Source organism: Sus scrofa, chromosome 13 (genome assembly GCF_000003025.6).
Source record: "Sus scrofa isolate TJ Tabasco breed Duroc chromosome 13, Sscrofa11.1, whole genome shotgun sequence".
Classification (NCBI taxonomy): domain Eukaryota; kingdom Metazoa; phylum Chordata; class Mammalia; order Artiodactyla; family Suidae; genus Sus; species Sus scrofa.
This window is the reverse complement of record NC_010455.5, coordinates 135,434,775-135,451,997: the sequence shown is the minus strand read 5'-3', so window position 1 is coordinate 135,451,997 and position 17,223 is coordinate 135,434,775. Positions and strand designations below refer to the sequence as shown.

The following is a 17,223-nucleotide window of genomic DNA, read 5'->3' as shown; positions in this document are numbered from 1 at the left end:
AAACGTGTCAATACAATTTGGACAATCAACTCTTATAATCCAGAGACTTCTCCTCTTGCTTTTCTCTAATTCTATCATTGCTTCCTAGTCCAGGATATATATATATATATATATATATATATATATATATATATATTTTTTTTTTTTTTTTTTTTTTTTTGCTCTAGGATGTTACTTCACTGAAATAGGGACTTCATTCTTTCATTCAATGGATTTCATTGAGGGCCTTCTACATGCCAGAGAAATAAGACAGAGGGTTTTTCTCCAGAAGCTCAGGAGCAGAGAAGGGCTGGCTGATCGAGGTGGTTCTGCAGGGAGATGGGGCTGTTCACTGTCAGCCCCATGGGGATTCATTTCTGGCTTGAACCTTGTCAGGAGGTTATTGTTTCCAGCAAAAGGAAAGAAGATTCCTCCATCACCACATGTGAATGAGATACCACAGCTGGGCAGAGAGAAAATGGAGAGATTTTTCTCAGGGAGAGAGAAACTGGCACCCCACCCCCCCACCCCCAACAGAGAAGAAACTCACAGCTGGGACCTTGGTAATCCACAGCAGGCACTTTGCATATGATTTTAAATGAATTACTTTAATGGTGAGAATACATGCTGAGATTTGAACAACTGTATAAGGACAGAATTTTTCATTTTTGGTAATAAAGGCCTATTAATCTATAAGCTTCAGGAAGCTCCCTTTGTATCTGGCACTAGGCTTAGTAAATAGAGGACACTCTCAATTTCAAGTATGTCTTCATTGTCTTTACTGACCATTGAAATATCCTATATATGTTAATAGTTTGACATTAAATGACAGAGAGATAGGCTCTGGAGTCAGATTATCTGGGTTCGAATCCTAGCTGTGTTTAATACTGCATATGCAACTTTGAGCAAGCTTCTTGCCTCTATTTTCCCCAACTATTGAAAAAGATTAATAATAATCTCTACTTTATAAATATCATGAGAACTAAAGGATTAAAGGGATTATATATAGAATACATAAAGCACTAAGAATTGTGCCTGGCATATATTAAGTACTCCATAACACATCAACTATTATTATTGTTGTTGTTTTTCACACTGGCTCTCATCTGGAAGCAGGAGAGAATTCTCTTGTTAGACCACATGTCATGACTGTGGCTCAGAAAATGTTACTGAGCCTGCAGGAATTTTGAAACCTTTGAAGGTTTGCTCCAAGCTTCTGTCTTTGAATAAAAGAACACACATGTCACAACTTGGAGGTTGGAGAGAAGATCCCCACACTGTGCCCCAGGCCTCTTCCCAACCCCATTCTCTAAAAAATCCACCTAGACATTGCTCACCTCATAAAAGTTGATGAAAGACAGAAACCTCCCACTGGTGGCATTTTTTTTTAATTTAAAAAGTTTGATTTATCTTCTTTTTTATTTTTGAAAACTATTAAATAAAATGTTGATTATTTGAATACTTCTACCAAATTTTATGCACCATTAAGAAGACATTAACATTACTTCAATTCCTGGGAGTTCCCATCATGACGCAGTGGAAGCGAATCCGACTAGTAACCATGAGGTTGTGGGTTTGATCCTTGGCCTTGCTCAGTGGGTTAACGATCCGGCATTGCAGTGAGCTGTGGAGTAGGTTGCAGATGCAGCTTGGATCCAGCATTGCTGTGTCTGTGGCATAAGCCGGCAGCTACTGTTCTAATTCAACCCCTAGCCTGGGAACTTTCATATCCCTTGGGGCAGCCCTAAAAAAAAAAGCAAAAGGAAAAATTACTTCAAATCCTAAAAAGAAACAATGTATGATCTCTAATGATCCAGTATGAATTATGCAAATATTGCAACAAGAGTAAACATAACACTCATGCTTCCCTGGCACAAGAGGCAGGAATGAAGGGACCAAAAAAAAGTCAAGGGGGAATCACTTAGAATTGCTGTAAGTTGTTGTATTCAAAGTGAATGAATTCAAACAATCCCTTTTAAAGGGCTGCCTCATAAGTCAAAGGCAAAAATCACATAATATCACGTATATGTAGAATCTAAAAACATGTACAAACGAACTTATTCACAAAACAGAAAGAGACTTACAGAATTCGAAAACAAACTTATGGTTACCAAAGGGGAAAGGTGGTATGCAGGGATAAATTAGGAATTTGGGATTAGCATATACATGCGACCATATATAAAATATCAGCAAGGACTTACTGTGTAGCACAGGGAACTCTACTCAATATTCTGTAATAACCTATATGGGAAAAGAATCTGAAAAAGAATGGCTATATGGATATGTGTAACCATAGACCTGTATCACTTTGTTGTATACCTGAAACTGACACAACGTTGTAAATCAACTTACTCCAATATAAAAAGTAAAGTACAATAAAGTGCAATATAAAAAGTTGAGCTGTTCCTACCGGAAGTTGGGGTTTTGCAGGCCATAGGAGACATCGCCACCTACTGGTCATGGAATTTGCCCAGTGGCTAGAAAAGGCAAGAGGGTAGTGGATAGTTCAGGAGCAAAACTGCCCACAAAGATTTAAGGTTCAAGCTGTTTTGGTGTCGATGCCATTTGAATACCTGGCCTCCTCCTCCATAAGGAGGCTCAGAGCCCACCGAAGTTTCGTGTACGCAATGGACTCCTGGTTTCTAGCATCTCTAGGCAAGGGATGGGAAATGATGTGATCTGGGGCTTGACTGCAAGAAGAGCTACAGCAATGGTTTGCAAACGCCACTGCACATTCAAATCACCTGCAGGGTGTAAACAAGCCTGGTGCTTAGGCCTGCCCTGGACCAGGGAGCACTCTGGGACAGGACCCAGACATCTGTGAGTTTTAAATCTCCACATGTGACTCCAAAGTACAGCTGAGACCTGCTGCTGTCCAGGCAGCAACCCCTCCCCAGCTGATTTCACCCAGCACTGACCTCAGAGAGCCTTCAGGCTGAAGCCGAGGTCAGCGGAGTGACATGTCATCCTCTGCTGTGAGCAGACGATGCCTCCCTCAAGGTTGGAGAGGCCCCTGCATGAGCAGCCACCTTCCTCTTAAAAAAAACCAACAGCTTTATTGAGATATATGTGACATGCAATAAACTGTACATCTATAAAGGGTCCAGCATCGATTGTGAAGCTGGGGGAGATCGTGGCCAGGACGAGGATGTCACATCTCATTTTTCTCCCAGCGCTTCCACTTTACCCTGAAGCCCCTCAATGAAATGGTTTTGGTCCACCCCCCCACCACCAAAAAGTATACAGTTTAAGTTTGATATATCCGTGAAAGCTTCAGCACCATCAAGATAATGAACACTCTTGGAGACTGAGCTGGAAGAATCCTGATTTATACTGTTTCGCAACTGTTTAATATTCTATGCCAGGCTCCGTGCTGGGGTGAGAAGGAAACAGACTCACCTGAGTAGGATTTCTTTCCTTGGGGAACGAGTTCCAGGACCCGGTTGGGACATGAAGGAGGTGATACTTCTGCCTGAGAGTTCTGTGTGGAGATGGAAAGGATTAGGAAAAGCTGGTTCAAGGAGATGATTTGCTGATCTAGACAGATGAAGGTATTTATTAGGCAGTTGAAGGAAAGGGGCATTTCAAGCGGAGGGCACAGTACAGGCAAAAAAATGGAGGTACAAGGACGTCGCATGTTTAAGGAGCAACAGGTGTGCCAGTGTTAGTACCCCCCCTCAGGGGGGTGGGGTGGAAGGAGAGGCAAAGCTGGGGCCATTGGTGCAGGAGTGATGAGCTGCAAAAGTCTGGCTTGATTTGCTGAGCTTGATCCTCTCAGTGGAGAACCCCTAAAAACCTTAAGCAAGGGAATGTCATGATCAGATTTAGAAAGTTCATCCTGGAAGCCTTCTGAGGCTGCAGGACTTTGCAAAAGTCCCAGTGAGCAGAAGCAAATGCATTGCAGGCTCTACTGTAAGAATCAAAAACAACTTTGGAAGCAAATGCCCTTTCCGTAAACATTACATATATCATATTTAGAGCATTACTTTTTTTTTTTAGGGCTGCATCTGTGGCATATGGAAGTCCCCAGGCTAGGGGTGGGATGGGAGCTGCAGCTGCTGGCCTACACCACAGCCACAGCAATGTGGGATCCGCGCCACAGCTGCAGGGCAATCTACACCACAGCTCAGGACAATGCTGGATCCTTAACCCATTGAGCGAGGCCAGGGATGAAACCCACATCCTCATGGATACCAATCGGGTTCATAACCCGTTGAGCCACAATGGGAACTCCCTAGAGCATTATTCTTATTCAAACAATAGCAAAGAAAATCTCCCAGGAGTGGAGGTTCTCTGGCCCATGAAGCCTAGAGTTTGGAATGGTCCAGGATCTCTGAGAAGTGATGGAAAAAGGCATAGTCTAGTGCAGAGGGGCACGAGGGAGGTGGGATTTTTAGAAAAGAGGTTCAAATAGCCTACCTTTAGTACTACATCCAGAATCATCTTCAAATGTAAAGGAGGAAACATGCAGGTGAGAATCTGTGATGACAAGTTGTGGTGGTCAGCCAATTTTAAGTTATGTCTACATTAATTCTGCTGCTTTTAACTTATTAATTGATGGTTAATATCTTTATTGAAGGTGTTAATAGTTAGTAAGTGGGGGTTTTTTCGGCTGTGCCCCTGGCATGCAGAAGTTCCTGGGCCAGGAAGCAAATCCACACCACAGCAGTGAATCAAGTCACAGCAATGCTGGATCCTTAACCCTCTGTGCCACCAGGGATCTCCTAAGTGTCTCTTTTATTCTCTTCATCATCTAGCCTTGAGAACAGAAAAGCAAACACAAGCTGTATCAGTGAGGATGCTCTCACCTGCAAAAACAGAAACTACTACTCAAACTGGCCTAAGAGTAAAGTCCAAAGGCTTCAGGTATGGTCTGATCAGAGTGCCAGCTCCATTATGCCATGATTCCCTCAGCTTTGCCCTCCTTCACGTGTCAACTCAGCAAAACTGAAGCAGTTTGAGACCTAACATCCTTAACCCCTCTCTCCAGAATAAAGAGTTTTTCCTCCCCCAAGCCTTCTGCTAATATTTGAGCTTTATTCTTTTTATTTGTTTGTTTGTCTTTTTACCTTTTTTAGGTCCGCACCTTCGGTATGTGGAGGTTCCCAGGCTAGGGGTCTAATCGGAGCTGCTGCAACCGGCCTATGCCTGAGCCACAGCAATGCGGGATCTGAGCCACATCTGCAACCTACACCACAGCTCACGGCAATGCCGGATCCTTAACCCACTGAGCAAGGCCAGGGATCGAACCCGAAACTGCATGGTTCCTAGTTGGATTCGTTACCCACTGCGCCACGATGTGAAGTCCTTGAGCTTTATTCTAATTGCATCAACTTATGCCATGTGCTAAGTCAATCACTGTGGGGAGGAGGGGTAGGATTCCACTGATTGGCTGGGGCCAACCAAGGCCTACAGTTGGAGCTGGGGGTTGGATCACTTCCACCCAAAATGCTTGGTTGCTTGGGAGAGTAGTGGTTTATACTATGGGGAACCAGCCAAAAATGTGTACTACATGATACAAAAAAAAAAAAAAAAAAAAAAATCACCTTGGGTAATCCCACAGCCTCTAATGAGCAGATATCAATCAATTCAATTGGCCACGTTTCATGTTTGCCATTGATAGTGAAACTTCATTGCTATGTGCATCACCCAAAGTTCCAGACACAAGGAAGGACACGATCTACTAAAGATAATTTATTACCTTTTACAGTTATCAGTCAAAAACAAATAATAATAACAAATACAAATAACTTGCAAGGAGACCAGACATCAGACATAAACAAGTATACTATTAACATTAAAGAAAGCTTGTGCGGCAGGTGGCTGCCCCATTCTTGGCTGTGTATGTGCGTGTGTGTGTTGGTGGCCACTGCTAAGCCTCTGTCCCCAGGGAAGGCTGAGACTTTGGTGAAGTACCTCTGGAATCTGCATCACTTCTCCACCATCAGCCAGACAGAATGTCTACAATTTCAAAGTGACTCCAAACTCTTGCTCCAGGGTTTTTATCTTCACATCCTTTCATAGGTCTTGAGTCATAGGTAGGGCATGCATTAGAGAAAGTGCCCACCTGTTTATTGGGGAGGGGAATCTGAGGATGAAGGTGGGTCTTGGGTACCTTCTTCCTCCCAGCTCAGCTTCCTTCTGCCTCTGTTGCTCCTACTCTTGGTCTCACCCACCAGCATTTCAAAGACTCTAGAATGTATCCTCATGGAAGACATCTCAAGTCCACATCTTTTTTTTTTTTTTTCGTCTTTTTTTTTTTTTTTGCTATTTCTTGGGCCACTCCCGCGGCATATGGAGGTTCCCATGCTAGGGGTCGAATCGGAGCTGTAGCCTCCGGCCTACGCCAGATCCACAGCAACGCAGGATCCGAGCCGCATCTGCAACCTACACCACAGCTCACGGCAACGCCGGATCATTAACCCACTGAGCAAGGGCAGGGACCGAACCCGCAACCTCATGGTTCCTAGTCGGATTCGTTAACCACTGCGCCACGACGGGAACTCCCAAGTCCACATCTTTTAATTAACATCTCAAAGGTCCTGGATGCCCAGGAACTCCTTCCTGAAAGCTGGGAGACATGTCTTGTTTTCTGTCCTCTTGGTGTGAAGCCAGGTCGCAAGCAGTTTAAGGGTAATGAAATTCCCACATTTGAGGACCAGAAGTAGCATCCTTATTTTAACTTGCTAGAGAATGAATCTTCAGGGTCCACTGAGTACCTTTAAGGATGGTGTCTCCTCCCGTCTACTGGAATTCCACAGCTGATGTGTAAGAATTTCCGAGAATTAGGTCACTTATCTGCATGCTATCAACTCAAAGCAACACTTAGACTCTTCCAGGAATGAACAATCCTGGGGAGCTTCCCTCTAGTTTGGAAATGGTTATTGTTGTCCCACCAGGAAAAAACAAACAAACACCTAACCACTGTACTGGAGCAAATCAACTATCTTACAAGTGCTAATAGCATTTATGTGTGCATTTAACTTCATAGGTACTTAGATTCAAACACGCTGAATTCAATGCAAACAGTTACAGCTTCCATTCAGAGAGACCAGATGTTGGATGGAGGAAAAATACTAAAGGCCAGATCTCTTTTCTCCATCAGTCTATCAAACCCTCACACAAAAATCTCATGTGCTGGGTTGACGGCCATGGATGGTTCCAAATTTTTACCATTCTAGACAAAAAGAGAGAAAGAGAGAGAGAAACTCTTAGAAACATTCCAACAGAAGCCTATGAGAAAATTTAAATTCATAAATGATTAACATTATTTTAATTACCATTATTTGAATACTGTTATTTAAATTAGAACCCATCATGGTGCTGAGTTCTTTTTGCATATTTGCTTATTTGATATTTATCCTGTGAGGTAGGTTTCATTTTGTCCGTTTCACAGATGAGAAAACAAACCCACAGAAGTCAAACAACTCATTGGAGATCACACAGCTAGTGGCAGGAAGAGCCTGGCTATGAACCTAGGTCTGTCCAATTCTAAATCCCATAAGCATGGGAAAGCCACTCAAGGGCTTTCTTCAGAGGTTATACCTGAAGTATGGGCTCCACTGATGTGGAGAAGGGAAGTCTGAAATGAGTTTGATGGTTAAGGTTCACCTCAGGTAGACCCAACAGGACATCCACTCTCAGCTCCTGCTACGACTCTGTGTCTGACCCCACATGGCCCAGGTGGTACAAGTCATCCCTTTGTGCACACATGTAACACTTAGATTTCATGACTAAAGGAAACAATGTCTAAAATCAACCCTGGGATTTCAAAATAAAAGTCAGCTTTTCCCATTGAGATCCTCAAAGGACGATCCATCTGCTGAGGGCAGCCCATGGAAGTGAAATATGCACACAGAGAGAGTGGATGTCGGGGGCCGGGGTAGGGGGGCTTCCCCAGCCTCTCTACCACCCTTCTGGGTCCCCTCCTCTTTCAGACTCTTTATTTTTCTTCTCTCCTGGGAATGCCTGACTCCTGGCCCTCCTTCTTTCCTTTTCTCTGAATATTTCCTTTTTTTTTCTTTTTCTTTTTTTTCTTTTGTCCTTTTAGGGCTGCACCCGTGGCATACGGAGGTTTCCAGGCTAGGGGTCTAATTGGAGCTACAGCTGCAGGCCTACACACCACAGCCACAGCAACACGGGATCCGAGCCACGTCTGCGAGCTACACCACAGCTCACGGCAATGCCGGATCCTTAACCCATTGAGCGAGGACAGGGATCGAACCAACAACCTCATGGTTCCTAGTGGATTTGTTAACCACTGCGCCACGACTGGAATGCCAGCATTTCCTTTTTCAAACAAGTCGCTGCTCTCCTCGCCTCTCTTCCTTCCCCCCTCTCCTCTCTGGCCCCTCCTCCTCCTTTGCCATCTCTCCCGCCTTCATCTTGTCACGCTTTCCTTCAGGAGTGCTCTCTGATGGGCTTTCTGCTTTCAGCATTCCATCAGGTCATACAGCATTGCTGGCCATGACTGTTCAGACAAATCTAACGGGACAAGCTATGCTCCTTGAAAGTCCTCCCAGGGGAAAGAAAGTATTACCAGCCTCACTTGTCTTGTTCTTTTAGAAATTGATATAGTTGCCTCGAGGTCTGAGGGAGGAAGGAAAGGAGAGATTTGCCTCTAGAAGGGCTGGCTGGAGAGGATCCACGTGAACAAAACTGTGTTTACATCCCACAGTCCTTCCCATTTCTGGCCTAGGTCCTGGGCCCTTCAGCAGTCTTGGAATTGTCATCACAACCACCAGCGTTACAGCCATAGGAACAGAGGATGTAAAGAGATCTTAAGGGTGTCTAATGTAAGCTTCCCTTTTTACAGCTGAGGAAATCGATGGTCAGAGAAATTAAGTTGTGTGTCTAAAGTCACAGAGATGGCTAGTGCTACGGATCAAGCGGTGGCTATTACAATAACTTTTTTTTTTTTTTGTCTTTTTTGTCTTTTCTAGAGCTGCACCCACAGCATATGGAGGTTCTCAGACAAGGGGTCTAATCAGAGCTGTAGCCTAGCCAGGCCTACGCCAGAGCCACAGCAACGTGGGATCCAAGCCGAGTATGCAACCTACACCACAGCTCACGGCAATGCCGGAGCCTTACCCCACTGAGTGAGGCCAGGGATCAAACCCGCAACCTCATGGTTCCTAGTCGGATTTGTTAACCACTGAGCCAGACGGGAACTCCAGTAACTTTTGATTCAAAAAAACAAACCCCCCAAAACCCAAAACCCAAACCCACAGGGCAGCCAGGGCTGGTGATGATACACTAGGCAGGTTCCAAGTCTGCTCTGGGGCATTTCACTCAGCAAAAGCAAACAGAAAGCACCCAAAGACTCACCTAATAGTCAGGGCGGGGTATACTACCCTGGGTTATATAGGGATTCTGTGGCTGACCACCTCTGGAAATGTCCACCTTGATCTTAGGAAAGAGGTTTCCTGCTCCTAGGTTGCTAAAGCCAGTCTCCTGCAGTTTCAGGTTTTGAAAGTCATTCTCAATCAAGTTCTGTTCTTCCACATTCTTGTTTTTGTTGTTTGATCTGTAATCAGTCACAGGAATTAGGATCTGACAATGGCAGCAAGTCCCTTGAAACTGATGTTAATAGGCTTTTTTCAAAATGTTTAAAATGTTGAAATAATTTCAAATTTACACGTAAGTCACACACATGCAAATTACATAGAGCTCCCATACATCTCTCACCCAGATTCCCCAACTGTTAACATTTTTGAACCATTTAAGAGTAAGTTGCAGACCTGATGCCCATTACCGGTTCTACTTCATTGCTTCATTCAGTGTAGATTCCCTAACTCTCCTGAGAAACTCCATGAAACCATCAAAACTAAAACCCTCTAATTCCACCAGTCCTGTTTATATTTTGCTAATATTGTCAGTATTTTAAGTATGCCTTTGAATTACTTATGGAAATGATAATAAAAGTCAAAGAAAAGATATTTGTGACAATTTTTCATTTGGGCAAAGTCAGTATCTACAGAAGCAGCTCCATGAATAAAATGAATTCAAGATATAAAGATCTTAAAAGGAGAAACAGGAGTTTCCCAGGTTCTGCTATGGGCCCTCAAGTGTAAGCGTTCAAAGCCAAGTGGAAGGACTTGCAGGTGAGGGAGGCATCTGCCCCCAAGTAACTCTGATCCTCTAACCCTTCTTTCTGTCCTCTGGCCCCCAGGTATGGTCCTGGCCCTGGAGAGTGGGCAGTGGGGCCACAGGCATGGGTGATGGCCACAGAGTATTCTCAGGTGTCTCTCAGACACTGGAATGTCGTCAAGATCCCCTCACCCGGTGACCTGATGGTCAGCCCAGCCCATTATAGGGTTCCTGCTGTGACAACACTCCCATCTAGGGTGACTGAGGAGAGGCTTCCTTCCCTTTGAAATGGGCAAGAAATGACAATTGTGGGTGTGCTCCTAAGAATCATGACCCTAAGGCTGAATTAAGAGCAAACCTGGCTCTGAAGCAGGAAGGGGGCACTGAGAACTATGGCTGTCATGGGCACGCAAGTTCTGCTGCAGCCCCTGGACCCTGGAGACCAGGGCAGTGAGTCAGTCCTGCCAAGAGGGCAGCCCTGCTCCAGAGTCTGGCATCCTGGCCCTCTGACTGGAAAGGGAAAGTTGCCTTTCCAGTTCCCAGTGTGGTGTCCTTGTAATCAAGTCTCTGGGGAGAGTTCATATCAAAATAGATTAAAGAGAAAAAAAAGAAGAGGAAGTCAAATTTTAGGAACCTAAAATCTATTTGTCCATATTATAGTGAAAAAAAAAAAACCTATTTAGCTAAAATATAAGATATGTGCTCAACATTATTTTTTAAAAGTAACTTTTTTTTTTTTTGGTCTTTTTGCCTTTTCTAGGGTTGCTCCCATGGCATATGGAGGTTCCCAGTCTAGGAGTCTAATCGGAGCTGTAGCCGCCGGCCTACACCAGAGCCACAGCAATGCGAGATCCTTAACCCAATGAGCAAGGCCAGGGATCGAACCTCAACCTCATGGTTCCTAGTCGGATTCGGTAACCACTGTGCCATGACGAGAACTCCAAAAGTAGCTTTTTTTTTTTTTTTTTTTTTTTGGTCAAAGTAGATCCTCACTTGGCACATTTAGAATAGAATAAATAATAGATAATAATAGATGATAGCATCCCTCTTAATGGAGGGAATTTTACTATATCGAAATACTTGTTGAATAAATGAATGGACCCTACTTAAGTTTTAAAAGAGAGCATTTAAGGCACCAAGCTGAGAAATGGCCACACGGAGATAACATTTCTACTTAAAGCCCAGGGCGCTCAGTTGAGGTGGATGTTAGAGTCTTTGGAGGGACTTGAGCAGGGGAGTGACTTGTAAATTACATTTGACAACATCAGAGGAGTTAAATACCACTAACTAGAGTTTTTTAATGACATCAGAAAACTGACTGCTACATCACATTGCAGTATTAAGCAAAATCAAACCTCGACAACAAATTTTAAAAACGCAAAAGATAAAAACTATGTATACAGATATGATATCATTTATATGTGGAATCTAAAATATGGCACAAATGAACCTATCTGCAAAAAACAGAAACAGACTCACAGACCTAGAGAACAGACTTGTGGTTGCCGAGGGGGAGGGGGAGGCGGGAGGGAATGGAACAGACGAGGGGGTTTGGGATTGGCCTTTGCTCACTGAGGTATATGGAATGATTGGCCAACAGGAACCTGCTGTATAGCACAGGGAACTCGACCCAATATTTTGTGATAATCCATGTGGGAAAAGAATCTGAAAGAGAATGGATGCGGGTACATGCATAACAGAATCGCTTTATTTGTAAAGCAGAAATCACCACAACATTGTAAATCTACTCTACCTCAATAAAACTTTAAAAAATGAAAAAAAATGGCACAAATGAAAAAAAAAAAGTTACATATACAATATTGTTTTAAAAGGTAGGAAAAAACCTGGAAAGATATATGCCAAAATGTTGGTTGCTTCAAGGTAGTGGATTTTGTGGGTGATTTTTTATTCTGTTTCTTTGCACGTTTCCCTGTTTTCTTCAGGGACTATGTGTAGCTTATAGAATCAGGAGAAAATTAAGGTCGGGAAAAAAGGGCAATGGTGCTAGAGAGGCCTCGCCTTATTTTTCTCTTCTTGCCTGGGAAAAGGCTTGGGTGTGTTTGTGAACCAGAGTGTGAGGCCAGTGGCGCTGTGTCCTAGGAAAGAGACACCATTCCATACCTTAATGAGAGGACGAATGCAATCACCAGGCTGAGAATGAGGATGCCAGCGATGGTGCCCACGATGGTGAGGATCAGCCGATATGCTGAAAGGGAGAAGAGAAGAGTAGGAACAGCCTCCTCCAAGCAGACCTCCACTGTCTACTGCACAGGTACACGCATTCCTAGTGGCTCCTGGCCCTGAGGACCATCAGGCTCTGGTCTCCAGGGCCAGGATAGGTGGGTGGCTCACCTTCTCTAACCCTCTGTCTGCTCACCCCCAACTGTGTGTTCAGAAGAGGCAGCCTTGCCAGATAATCAAGGACCTAAACACAAAGTAGGCCAGGGTGGCAGGACCTTCCTGGGCTTCATGGGGATGGGATCTCATCCGAGGTCCATGCCATCTCCCTGCTTCTGCTGCTCTCACCTGCCTGCCACAACTGACCTTGCCGATAAACCAGGGGACCTGGCTGGGAGTTAAATTTGTCCCTGATAGAGGAGCCGGGTGATGTCCAGATGGAATTGGGGAGGGAAAAGTCTGGAGGTTCATTACCACCCTTTTTCCTCTAGATCTGCTCTAATGTTACTGAGCACTCGAAATGTGGCTGTGGGATGGCCTGGAAGCGTAACATACGCAGTGATTCCAAACACATAGTATGAAAAAAATGTAAAATATCTTATTAATATTCTTTCTTTTTTTTTTTTTTTGGTCTTTTTGCCTTTTCTAGGGCCGTTCCCACAGCATATGGAGGTTCCCAGGCTAGGGGTTTAATTGGAGCTGTAGCTGCCAGCCTGCGCCAGAGCCACAGCAACTTGGGATCCAAGCCGCATCTGCGACCTATACCACAGCTCACGGCAACACCGGATCCTTAACCCACTGAGCAAGGCCAGGGATCGAATCTTCAACCCCATGGTCCGTAGTCAGATTTGTTAACCACTGCGCCATGACGGGAACTCCCCTTATTAATATTCTTATATTGATTACCTGTTGAAATGATACTATTTTCAATGTATTGAATGAAACAAAATGTTAAAAATCAATTTCATCTATTTCTCTGTACCTTTAAAATTTTGCTTAGAACTTTTAAATGTGAAATGAAATCTGAAGTTCACGTCATATTTCTATTGGACAGCACGACTCTAGATCCCCTTGATTCTTCTGCTACATGCCTGCCACGTATGCCACCCCTAACCTGGGTTCATGGGCCACAGACTGTTCCATCTGGAAAAACTTCAAATGTTATCTGATCCAAACCTCTCACTTTATAGGTTGGACACTGAAAGCCAGAAGGAAGAAATGACTTAGCAAACCCAGCCTTGAAACAAAATACAGTGGAAATTGGAGTTCCTGAAGTGGCGCGAAGGGAGAGGTAGTGTGTCGGGAGCACTGGGATGCAGGAGGGTTAAGGATCCAGCATTGCTGCAGCTGCAGCGTAAGTGGATACTGCAGCTTGGATCTGATCCTTGGCCCAGGGAACTCCATACGCTGTGGGGCGGCCAAAAAAGAAAAAAAAAAAAACAGCGGAAACTGAAAGCATTTCTCATCACTAACTTTGTGGCTGGCTGGAAGGTGAATAGGAATATTTCGTTCATTTTGGGTCATTGATCTTTTGGTGCGTTACGTACAATTTTAAATATAGAATAATTTAAGGAATGCCTGTCGTGGCTCAGTGGTTAACAAATCCGACTAGGAACCAGGAGGTTGCAGGTTCAATCCCTGGTCTCGCTCAGCAGATTAAGGATCCGGCGTTGCCGTGAGCTGTGGTGTAGGTCGCAGACGCAGCTCAGATCTGGTGTTGCTGTGGCTGTGGCTTAGGCCGGTGGGTACAGCTCTGATTAGACCCCTAGCCTGGGAACCTCCATATGCCGAGGGTGCAGCCCTAAAAAGGACAAAGACAAAAAAAAAAAAAAGAATAATGTAAAATATGAAGTTAGTATTGTCCCAATCTGGCAGGAGGGAACAAAGCAACTGAATTTGCAATAACACATCCCAAACTAGCAAAGAGCTCTGAGACAAAAAGAAAACTTGAGCAGTTAAAAGTCCAGTTTCTAGTTCTGCTCGCCCATGAACACAGTTTTGGAATACAGTCTTGTATCCTTTCCAGTGGCAGACAATGCAGATTGAAGCTAACGTAGGAAACAAATATAATGTTGGGACAAACTTCTTTGGCCTGAGACAAGTCCAGAGGCACCAGTGCACCCCTTGGGCGGACTTCTGTTATTTCCCACACTGAAGGAGCTCTGTCTGGGACCTAAGGGTGGACATGGGATGGCTGACCCAGAAGGCAAACTACAGGCAGATTTTCTCTCTCTTTATGAAACAAGCCAGGGCCTTTGGGGGACTGGGTAGAATTCTCAATGTGGTCCATGGTTTTCAGAAGCTGAATAACAGAGCAAGACTTTTCTACTCACGGTTTTCACAGCCAACTCCACTGTAGCCAAATGGACACCTAAAATACAATGAGAAGGAAACCATGGTAAAGAGCCTTGGAGGAGCACGTCAGAGGTCCCACCCAACCTCCATGTCATCCTGGCATTTTTCTTTTCTTTTTTTTTTTTTTTTTTAGGGCTGCACTTGTAGCATATGGAAATTCCCAGGCTAGGGTCAAACCAGGGCTACAGCTGCCAGCCTATGCCACAGCCACAACCACAGCCACAGCCACAGCCACTCAAGATCTGAGCTGAGTCTTCGACCTACACCACAGCTCCGGGCAATGCCAGATCCTTAAACCACTGAGCAAGGCCAGGGATGGAACCCGCATTCTCATGCATATTAGTTGGATTGTTTCCACTGTGCCACAATGGGAACTTCCATCCTTGCATCTTTCTTTCACTCTCTCCTCCCTGTTCCATCTCCTCTTTCTCTTTTCTTCCTTACACTCCCATTCTTCAGGGGAGTACCTTTCATGGCCTCTGGAAGGTTGAGGGAGGTACTCCCCAATCTCCTGTGGTTCCAATTGCTACTGACTGAACGCTCCACCCTCCGAGCATCAGGAACATTCAGCAGTTTGGGCAGAGCAGAGCCCCAGAGGCATGGAGCATTGTGGGACCCCCTCAGCCTGTGAGGCCACATGGCTCTGCTACTTATTCACTGCCCTGTGATCTGGGAATGTTTATATTCTCCGAACTTCAGCTTCCTCACCTGAAGACAGGGAATGAACACAGGCCCGACAGTGCTGCTGTGTGACAAGTATTGCTTGGGTGGTTCCCAGCACATAGAGAAGGTTCAAAACCCGATGGTGATGGGAATGGTGATGATGAAGGTGGTGACGCTTTGCAACTTCCTAACGGATGCCAGCGTACCAGCTTCCTGACCCTAAACCCATATGTATGTGACACGTGCTAACTTCTCTCTCAGCTTCATCTATGACAAGATGAAAAAGGAGTGATTTCTCTTACGCTTGACAGATCTTGTTTTTATCCTCCTTGTAGCCAGGCAGGCACAAGCATTCGGCGTTCCCAGCGCTCCTCACGAGGCATTGCCTATTGTTCTCTGCATTGCAGGTATCAGAGCATGCTGGACCCAAAGCTTCAAAACAGAGCGATTTCTGGGTAATTTTCAGAAACGACCAGTTCAACCCGTTCAACCCCAAAGTGACATGTCACAGAATACAATTTTTTCACATTGCTTTTTCTGGGTAGAATGAGGCGCTCCATGGCTCTGCATGTGACCTGTCCCCTGTGAGGCAGCACATGGGCCTCCTCACCAGCTCCTTAGCCCACGCCCCATCCAGGACCACAGGCCTATAGCCAAAATTCATATCCCTCAGACTCTGAAATGTACATGGAAACTTGAGCCAGAAAATGAGTCCTTTGCAAATGTGAATGGAGAAAAGGCAGGAGGTGTGAGGACCATTCAGAAGCAGGTGGAACACTTACCAACACACAGAGGGATCTGTGGGTTTGGTCTCTCCAGCCCCTCTTTGCACTCACACAGTAAACCACTGGGGCACTCATCTTGCTCATTTTGCCTCTTACATCCATAATAATCACACCGATCTTGCTCTGAGAGGCACAAAGAATTCAAAGACGTATTTAGCAAGACACTACAGGGTAGCTTGTGAAAGCATCCCATTCCACTGATGTTACGGTTGCCTTTTAACATGTCTTGGGGGTCAACCAATAGAAATCTGGGCTTTTGAAACTCAACTCCCCAATCATCTCTTCTAGAACAATTTCCTTACATTATCCAATTCAAATGAATTCAATCCAGTGCAACGCAATTAGGATCAAGTTCAAGATCTCTTCTGAACCTAGCTCTAGACTAGGTTCCACAAGGGACACAGTAGTTGGTTAAGTTTTGGGCCCCATCTTTGGAGAGTTACGTGTTGGTTCCCATAGCCAGTTGCATCCAGCAACTCGTAACACAGACTTTAAGTACAATGGGAATTCGGGGCTCAGCTACCTAAAGGTAACATTGTGGAGGAGGCAGGAATTGGGCTAAGTCTTGAAAGATAAGGAGATGTGACAGTCAAAGGGGAGGCAGAGTCTGCCTATGTGGAATAAACAAGGTATGGAAAGAAGTAAAGGATTCCTGTCCAGGAGTGATGGAGTTGTCCTTGGGCAGGGGAGAGGCAATGCAATGAGGGGGATGAACACTGAGACTTCTTGGCTTTGCCGTCCCCATTGGCTGTGGGCTTTTTGTTCAATTATTTGATTTGTGGTAGGTCCAAGTTCCCTCCCTCTATGAAATGGGGTTAATGATTCTTGTTTCACATCATTATTGTTAGAACTGAATGAGCTCATATAAATGCAAGTGTCCACTACAGGAAACTCAACAAATAATCATTCTCTTGTTCATTCGTTGGTATAGCAGGGTTTGGGTCCAGGCTAAGAGCACTGACTTTTATCCTGTAAGCCTAAGAATCAATTGGTGGATTCTGAGCAGAAACATGGCACGAGAAAGCCATCTTTTAAAAATAGTGTAGAAGCATAATGGAAGGCATTAGGGACAAAAGATGAATCTGAGCAGAGAGCAGGAGCAGGTAGAACAGAGATGTGGTTGCTCTCTTCTAAACATCCCAAAGCTGTAACTAACCTTCCTTCATTACCTGCC

The 17,223-nt window shown here is 44.7% G+C and overlaps 1 protein-coding gene across 1 annotated transcript in view; it reads right to left on the bottom strand.

Moving 5' to 3' along the window:
- Window positions 5,661-17,223, bottom strand: part of MUC13 (mucin 13, cell surface associated) — a gene marked incomplete at its 5' end in the record, with an annotated part of 29,629 nt that continues 18,066 nt past the window's right edge. The window contains 6 exon segments of the mRNA NM_001105293.1: window positions 5,661-7,156; window positions 9,307-9,505; window positions 12,190-12,274; window positions 14,580-14,617; window positions 15,567-15,696; window positions 16,047-16,172. Coding sequence (NP_001098763.1) covers window positions 9,307-9,505; window positions 12,190-12,274; window positions 14,580-14,617; window positions 15,567-15,696; window positions 16,047-16,172 — 578 coding nt within the window. The 3' untranslated portion in view covers window positions 5,661-7,156.